A 9769-nucleotide genomic window follows, 5' to 3' on the forward strand; every position below is an offset into this window, starting at 1 on the left:
AAACATAAAACCTAGTGAAACAATATGAAACATAAAAGAAAATAATTACGATGTAGTTAACTGAGAGTGGGTATGTTCAAGAACTAGAATGTGAGAAAGACAAGAAGGAACTGTATAATGAGTAATATAACTACACTGTCAAACAGGGCATGTCCTTGGTGGTTTGTCCTTTTCTTCCTATCTTCCCCATCAGATTTCTTGTAGAAAAATATATGAAGGGCAAGGTGCAGTTTGTAATGTTAGCTCTAATGTAGAAAAATCAAATTTATGGGACTGCTGTTCCCAGAGTTGTTGAATCAACATTTTTTTTTGTTTCCTTAGTAAATTTTGATGAGTAACTTATTGTACTTTAGGTCTCATACTCATACTGTGTTCTTGAAGCAATGATGGAGCCTTGTAGCTTCAGGGGAGCGTCAGCTTTGGACGTCAGCTGATCCGAGTCATGCATCAGCTGTGCAGTCTACCTCATTTGTCCTTTATTAATCTGCCCACAGTGTTCCCAATACTTATTAAGGCATTAGAAGTCAGTGTCTTCCCAGCTTGCCACACACAGGTATCAGCTCTATCATGCATGGCCTTTCCCACTGTTGTCATTGAATTAATTTGCAGTAAGAATATCTGCTTAATTCTTGGATATGACAATTCTATCCCTGGCTCCACATCTTACTTTTAGCATATTTTCATTTGACAGCTCTTCATGCATGCATGGTTGCAACTTTACAGCTCATGTTTATTTAACATGTGATTCCGAAAGAGACAGTTTGCAATAATAATAGATGCCATTAAATGGTGAAGGCTGGAACTTCACATGAAGATAGTCTGGCTCCCATTCACATACCCCTTTTCTGCCTGTACATCTACAGCTTAAGTTTGTCCTTGGCTTAATATTTTCAGCACAAAGATTTTTAGTGTAGACTATATTTTGGAGCATGTCTTTTAGAATAATGCTAATCAAGAACACTTAAAGTTTTGAAATAAATTCCTATATCCTTAGTCTAAGTAATGAAATTTGTACCTGGGCACTTGATAAATCTTTTCTTTCATGACAGGGAATCTTGACATTCCGGGATGTGGCAATTGATTTCTCTCCAGATGAGTGGGACTGCCTCGACTTTGCACAGAGGGCTTTGTACAGGGAAATCATGTTGGGGAACTACAGTAACATGGTCTCTGTGGGTGAGATTTTTTTCTTTCATGATTCCTTCTTTATCATAATTGTTTCCTACAAGTGTGTTTTACATCTATGTCTGAATTGTCTGCCTCACTTTCATATGTCAGTTTAATAAAAATCTTAGAGTTCATCATTTAGAACACAATGATTTGTGTAACTTTATCTTGTCAATATACTCCTGACTCCTGGAGATGGCATTCATCATTCAAACATTTATAATACATTTTACTTTTCAGAAACACCATAGATTATATATTGATTTGTAACTTAATGATTCACAACATATTTGCATTTAGATTCAGTAGTAATTTACAAAGAAACTCAAAGTGCAGAACATTTAAAAAGTGCTTTTGAGTATTTTAAAATATAGGGTGATAGCAACTAGGTAATCATATTTGGAATTTTATGTTACATGCCATCTTATATAGTATTGTGGTTCATTAGAAACCCAAGTGTTTTACTATTATTCCAAGTTTGCTCATGTGTCTCTTCCAATATTCAGGTATTTCAGTGTCAAAACCAGACCTGATCAGCTCCCTTGAACAAAGCAAAGAGCCCTGGAATGTGAACACAGGAAAGAAAGAAGGCAATGAAAAAGGTAAGCCACAACAAAGTATTTGCACATGGAGGAATTCTGTTGTGAAGTAGGGTTTGCAAAGATCTTTACCTGAAATGGTATAAAACTTCACAGTGAATAATTGTCCCAAATTACTTTATAAGCCTCATTCATATGAAATGACCTAAAAATTCACTTTGAATACTTAAATTATGGTATAAATCAGAAGTAATATGATTTGTTGTCATATCCTCAAATGCCACCAGGCCCTGAAATGAACAATATTGAGATGAAAATTAGCATAAAAACTTGTCATGCTGTTTCAAAGAATATTTCTCTGTTTAAGTTCATGTGTGTTTGTTTGCACTCATGATAGTATTACATGGTTTTCACTATTGTGTAGTATCACATAAAATCAGAAAATACAAATTTTATAGTTAAACTCATTTTGGAAAATTGTAGAATTTGTACTTTATGTTAGAATCTACAGAATTTAAAAGATAACTTTTTCTACTTCTGCAAAATATTCTTTAGAAACTAAGAGTTGTTTATCCATACATGTTATTGGTCTATTTTAATATCATCTGAAAATCTCTTAATATCAAAATTTATAATGTTACTTTCAACATAAAGGTTGTGTTTTCTTTTGTGTTTCATCTCTACCTATATTTGAGTTTTCTTGGAGAAGTAAATTTGTATATACTTTTATTATTCATATATACTTTTATTATTTTGAATGCCTCACAATGACTTTCGATCATATTCAGCTTCCCAACTCTTCCCATGTTCTGCTTCCTCCAGATATCTTTGATTTTTTTCTCATCTTTATTTATACTCAGAGTTCGATCTGTAATTTCCATACAATCCTGGGTGTGGAGAATGGCCTGCATATGGATGAAGTATCAGGAGTTGCACATTTTTGACTTAATGCCCTTTCTTAGTTGGTAGAGCATGAGACTCTTAATTTTAGGGTCTATGGTTTGTGTCCCATGTTGGGCGCCAGATGAAGGATACTCAAAAGAAATCCCACACTAGCTCAGAATTAAGAATAATAGATGTTTAATTATTTAGGGATAGACTCACAAATCAGAATCCTCTGCTGGAATGAAGAACAGCAACCGAGGCCAGAAGCACTCTTTACGTCTGCAAAAATAGTATAAGAGGCCACGCCCAAGTGGGTGGGTAACTAAAGGCTACTGGCTGTGGGATTTCCTACAGCAGATATCTTTGATTTTTTTCTCATCTTTATTTATACTGAGTTCAGTCTGTAATTCCCATACAGTCCTGGATATTGAATATGACTTGCAATATGGTTGAACTATCAGGAATTATACATTTTTAAAATAAACTTTATGCCCTTTCTCCAAACATCTTTCAGATGATAGGAACTTCCCAGGAAATTTTACGTCTTCAAATCCCCTCAGGCTTTCTTCTTAGAATTTTAATCTGGCTTAAGCTTGCTTGGGATGATGCATGCTATCCTAATCACCTGAGTTCATATGGGCAACTGTCATGTAGTATAGAAAGCACTACTATTTTTATAGTCATTCATGCCTTCCTGGCCTTAACATTATCACTCTGTCCTGAATGAGCTCTGAACATTCCATGGAATGGGTTTGACATAAACATACTAGTTAGAACTAAAAGTTTTCTTATTGTTTGTACCATGTCCACCTGTGAGTCAATTTTAGTTATCAAAATTCACCAGAAGCAATGGGAATGAAGGACTAGAGATGTAAATCTCTGTGGGTAAACCAATAAGACATCAGGAATAATTAAATACTATATCCAAGCAGCAGAATAATGGTAGTAGGAGGTACTTTTTATCTCTTAATAATTCTTCTTGACTTAGCATGAGCATTCCTCAAACTATTTTACAAAATTAAAGCAGCAGAACACTGAATTCTTTTGTGAAGATAGTTACCCTGATACCTAAACCATATATACACACAAAAAGTAACTGAAAGATATGCCAATTTCATTGTAAACATTTATGAAAGTCCTCAATAAAATATTTTCATCCTGAATCCAATAGCATATCATAAAAGGTGATCTATTGTAGGCTTCATCTCAAGACATATAGTAGGTCAACAATTTAAAACCAATATATGTAATCTACCACTTAACAAACTGAAAGTCAAATTCCAGATGTTTATCTTATTAGATTCAGAAAAGCCTTTGACAAAATTAACAACCCATTTTGATAAAAGTCCTGGAGAGATTAGGGATGCAAGAGACTTACCTCCAAATGAAAGACACAATTTACAGCAAGCCTGTATCCCACATCAAACTAAACCGAGATATTCAAACCTTTCCACTAAAATAGGGAACCATTTAAATGGTACTCACTCTCTCCATATGTATTCAATACAGCACTTGAAATCTTAGCTAGAACAGTAACACGGATGAAGAAGATCAAGAAGTGATGAATAGTAAAGGAAGAGATCAAAGTAACAAATGCTATGATTTAGGTTTACAGACTCTAAGAACTCTACCAAAAATCTCCTACAACTGTGATAAACTGAATCAAAATTAAGGGATGCAAAATTAACTAAGAAAAGCAGTAGCGCTCCTATATAAAAATGAGAAAAGACTTAAATAGAAGTCAGTGAAACGATATCTTTTACAATAGCCTCAGAAAATAGTTTGGGGTAATTTGAAATAAAAAAGTGAAAGACCCTTATAAAAACCTTCAGGATTGAAGAAATGAATTGAACATGATATCAGAAGATAGAAAAAATTCCCCTGCTCAAGGATTGGTCAATTGATGTAGTAAAAATGAATATCTTATTGAAAGTAATGTACTAATTCAGTGAAAATCCCATCAAATTTCTAACACAATTCTTGAAGATCTCAAAAAGACAGTCTTCAGCAACATATAGATACAAACAAACAGAAAACTCACTATAGTTTAAACAATCATGAAAAGTAAAACTATATGTGTGGGGTATTATCCACAATTTTAAATTATTCCACAGTTATATAATCAGAATTTGTACTGTAATTATATGGTTGAAAAACTGGATATATTGATGAATAAAATCAAATTGTAGATACTAACATAAGTTAACTCATCTATTCCAACTTGTCAAAGAATCAAGAAAGATAAATTTAACAAAAAGAAAGCATTTAATTCTAATCTTTACCTAATTTTGCACCCCTTAATTTTGATTACGTTTATTTCAGTTGTAGTAGATTCTTGGTGGAGTTCCTAGAGTCTGTAAACCTAAATTCATTGCATCTGCATATAAAGTTCCTTTGATCTCTTCCTTTACTATTCATCACTTCTTGATCTTCTTCAAGCTATTATAGTTTACCTAAGCTGTTTCCAATAGACCACAGGTCCCCAAGAAAAATTAGTTTATGAACTGGGATAAGAGTCACTCTTACAAGAAATCCCCATACCGAGTAGTTGATGGATACCAAAGATACCACTCAGTGGAATATTTATACATTCTTTTTGCCAATAATGTTTAGTTTAGGAATTTATTTGTATTTATTTTTTGACCTTATGGTATCTGTAGTAGGAGCTGCGGGCTGCATTCCTGCCTGGGTGCCGCATGGCTAGCTTAGCCCTGGAAATAATAACACACAAATTGTATTCTTTTTTTCTTTTTTTTATTGAGAAAAGGAGAAAAAAAAAAAGTTTCCACCTCCTCCCAGCCTCCCATTTCCCTCCCCCTCCTCCCACCCTACGCCCCCTCCTCCCACCCTTCTCCCCCTCCCCCCACTCCTTTCCCCCTCCCTCTCCAGTCCAAAGAGCAGTCAGGGTTTTCTGCCCTATGGACCCTCTGAACATGGCGAATAATGAGGGCTGATGAGACGCAAAGGACAATGGCACGGGGGTTTGATCCTACGTAATTGTATTCTTTTAAACACTGCTTGGCCCATTAACTCTAGCTTCTTACTGGCTAACTCTCACATCTTGATTAACCCATTTCTAATGAGTGTAGCACCACGAAGTGGTGTCTTACCAGGAATATTCTTAATCTGCATCCATCTCAGAGAGGAGAGTCATGGCGACTGCTTCACTTCCCTTCTTCCCAACATTCTGTTCGGTCACTCCGCCTATCTAAGTTCTGCCCTATCAGGCCAAGCAGCTTTCTTTATTAATTAACCAATGAAAGCAACAGATAGACGGATGACCCTCCTCCATCTTGAAGGAACAAATTCCCAAAACACCAATTCACAATATGGCTTTATCCTTATTTAAATACATAGAATAAGTCTGTTTTTCCTAAGAGCCAATACATACACAATAATTGTAAAGAGAATTTTTTTTATTATAACATACACCTTTATTTTTGTTCCAGCATGAACAGAAACAAGAGAAGCATTATATTAACAATCAAAATGAAGAAAGTCAAAACAACTATATGGAATGTGGAAGGTGCTTATACAGATGTGTATGCCTCACTATGCATAAGAGAATTAATCCCAAAGAGAAGGAATACAAGTGTAAAGATTATAGCAAATCATTTACCCATCATGCAAATCTCCAAGCTCACCAGAGAATCCATACTGGTGAGAAACCTTCCATATGTCAAGCATGTCTCAAGTCCTTTACCCAGGTGTCAGTTCTTCACAGACATCACAGAGTCCATACTGGTGAGAAACCTTACACGAGTCAAGAATGTGGCAAGTCTTTTGCCCATGTCTCAACTCTACATAATCATCACAGAATCCATACTGGAGAGAAACCTTACAGATGTCAAGAATGTGGCAAGTCATTAACCAGGGCCTCAACTCTTCACAGTCATCACAGAATCCATACTGGTGAGAAACCTTACAGATGTCAAGCATGTGGCAAGTCCTTTACCAGGGTCTCAAATCTTCACAGTCATCACAGAATTCATACTGGTGAGAAACCGTACAGATGTCAAAAATGTGGCAAGTCTTTTGGCCATGTCTCAACACTTCATAATCATCAGAGAATTCATACTGGTGAGTAACCTTACAGATGTCAAGCATGTGGCAAGTCCTTTACCGAGATCTTAGCTCTTCATGCTCACGGTAGACTTCATAATGGTGACAAATCTTACAAATGTAAAATATGTGGCAAGTCCTTTAACACAAAATCAAGTCTTAGAAAGCATCACAAAATTCATATATGATGTACATTTCATAAAATTTCTTAGTATACCTCACAATAATTCATTGTACAGTTCTTCATACATTAACCAAGATATTACAGAGACTCACATCCTTCAATTAATTTTTAAAGCTTAGTGAATACTTAGACAGCTTTAAGTTCTTATAAATTTAGAAACATTGTATCCAAATTTGAACTTTATTGTCATTAAACATTTGTTGTAAACTGAATTTATGCATCATTGTTGTAAACATACCATTCAAGCATTAACTATTATAAATAAGTAAATATTTCTAGTAGGAGTAAATTAAGCAATAACATTTCTTGACTGTATGTTTAGAAATGTGTTAAAAAAACATCCAGTCGGGGGCTGGAGAGATGGCTCAGCAGTTAAGAGCAATGACTGCTCTTCCAGAAGTCCTGAGTTCAATTCCCAGCAACTACATGGTGGCTCACAATCATCTATAATGAGATGTGGTGCCCTCTTCTGGCCTATAGTCAGGATACTGTATAAATAAATAAATAAATAAATAAATAAATAAATAAGTCTTTAAAATAATCCAGTGTCATACTATTTCAGATTTTGATGCATATTTACTTTCTTGGTATATGGTTGCCTATGTAATGAGATTATGCTCTATGTAAAGATTATTTTCCTGTGATTTTTGTGATATTAAATAAATATCAGCTTGTATTATATTCTGTGCCTTTGCAATAAAACTGTTAAGCATTTTGACCAATTTTTATTGTATTTTTTTTGTTCTGATAGTTTATTCTCTAATGGCTGGGTATCATAAGTGTGAACTCTTCCAATAGTGACAGCAACAATGAAAATATGTCATAAAATAGATGTAGATTTGTCACAGGATGTGTGTACAGTAGAAATGGATTGGTGGGATTGATTTAATAGGAAGATTGGATGGACAATATTTAGGCATGAGGTATAGACAGGACTTCTGGGCAGAGAGAGGAAGTAGGAGGAAAAATTGAGTCCTGCAGGTGAGTTGCTAGTAAACAGGGAAGAAGGAGCTTGTGAGGTGTGTGGCAGAGTGTAGGCTAAAACTATGGATTAATTTAGGTTATTAGACCTAATATTGGAAACAAGCCTACGTTAAGGCCAAGCATTCATAATAAGTAGTCTCCCTGTCATTTGGGAACTGGTAGGACAGAGAATGACATACTACATAGATTACTTTAAACTTTGTATAATTGAAGTTCAAATCAGTGTGAGGTAGTTGAATGATACCAATGGGCATGCAAAGCTGGCCCAGGAAAAGCTACAAGGCACCAATATCAAACGAAGAACTCTAGTCATTTAGGAAAGCAGGGAGTAGGAGAGGTGCCATTCCCCAAAGAACACATAAACTGCTTGTCCAATAATAGTAACATTGTATTGGTTGGTTTCCTTGTATGTAGGAATATATGCATATAAAATTTATGTATAAAAATATCAATGCATGAAAAAAGGGCAAACTTGAAGGAGAACAGAGATGTGTGGTATATAGGAGAGTTGGAGGGAGAAAACTGAAGGTACAAAATGCTGTAATTTATAGGGAGTACAAGGTTCATGTGCTCATTGATAGCCCTGGGGAAGTCAGTAATATTAGACACACACTGTTGTCAATTCAATGAAAATATGTATACTCTATTTTCTACTCTGACAGCTGGGGCTGGTGGTGGATAATAGCCCATACATATTATCTTTGTGCTAATTATGTGACCAGGCCATACCAAACTCCCAGAAACAACACTGGACATACTTAATATTCAAATTGTCAAAAGAGTTTGGATGTTCACCTTCCTAGATATGGACGGATGGGGGAGGACCTTGGACTTTCCACGGGGCAGGGAACCCTGACTGCTTTTTGGACTGGAGAGGGAGGGGGAGAGGAGTGGGGTGAAGGGGAGGAGGGGGAGGGAAATGGGAGGCTGGGAGGAGGCTGAAACTTTTTTTTTCCTTTTCTCAATAAATAAAAGAAGTGAAATCAGTTCACTTTGCTTAGAGTAGGAGAAAAACATGAACCAACTTTCTTACAATAGAATTGATTACAAGTGTTGATTTACAATAAACATACCTTACTTGTTATATCTTCGAACAAATAATCACATAATCTTTAACATCACATAGGATTCCTTGTGTAAAGATTACTTTTCCCTACTTAAAATCATTGAGCCCCAGTAGTACACTTGAGGCTTATCAGCATGAGTCTAACCACAGCGTCCATCTTGGGCAGGAGAACCATGGCATCTCGACTCTGCCCTTCTTCCAGCATTCCATCCTATCCACTCCGCCTACCTAAGTACTGCCCTATCAGAAGGTCAAGGCAGCTTCTTTATTCAACCAATGAAAGCAACACAAATACAGAAGGGCTTCCTACATCAAACGTACATTTCTATATTCTTATTCTTGGACTGTTCAGGTACAATAAAATAAGTAAAATGCTCCTATGTGATTCCTAACATTAAATGAATCTGTTCTTTGCAGAAAGAGACACATGTTGGAAACAGAACTTAGTGGCTGTTAAGGGTTTTGAAGGAGGACTGGAGTCCAGTGGTGTGGAACAATTCTATATTCTGTCAATTATGGTTTAAATAAATGCTGATAGTGGTGTGGGACAATTCTGTGTTCTATTACATTTTCAATAAATGCTAATTGGCCAGTAGCCAGGCAAGAAGTATAGGCGGGACAACCAGACAGGAAGTAGAGGTGGGTCAATGAGAACAGGAGAATTCTGGGAAGAGGGAAGCTCTCCCCCCAGTCCTGTCCAGACACAGAAGAAGCAAAATATGACCTGCCTCTCTGAAAAAGGTACTGAGCCATGTGGCTAACATAGATAAGAATAATGGATTAATGTAAGTTTTAAGAGGCAAGAAGAAGCCTGAGCTAATGGGCTAAGCAGAGTTTTAACGAATACAGTTTTCGTGTGATTATTTCAGGGCTCAGCTAGCT

The 9769-nt window shown here is 35.9% G+C and overlaps 1 protein-coding gene across 1 annotated transcript in view; it reads left to right on the plus strand.

Moving 5' to 3' along the window:
* LOC121464681 (zinc finger protein 829-like) overlaps window positions 1-7559 on the plus strand; it is a 29106-nt gene extending 21547 nt beyond the window's left edge. Inside the window, exons 3-5 of the mRNA XM_041677705.1 lie at window positions 1050-1176; window positions 1674-1769; window positions 6041-7559. Coding sequence (XP_041533639.1) covers window positions 1050-1176; window positions 1674-1769; window positions 6041-6045 — 228 coding nt within the window. The 3' untranslated portion in view covers window positions 6046-7559. The remainder of the gene's footprint in view (window positions 1-1049; window positions 1177-1673; window positions 1770-6040) is intronic.
* Window positions 7560-9769: the final 2210 nt, after the last annotated feature.

The sequence above is a fragment of the Microtus oregoni genome, unplaced genomic scaffold, assembly GCF_018167655.1.
Source record: "Microtus oregoni isolate MIOR12 unplaced genomic scaffold, Mior012 000029F_ref0000214, whole genome shotgun sequence".
NCBI classification, from domain to species: Eukaryota; Metazoa; Chordata; class Mammalia; order Rodentia; family Cricetidae; genus Microtus; species Microtus oregoni.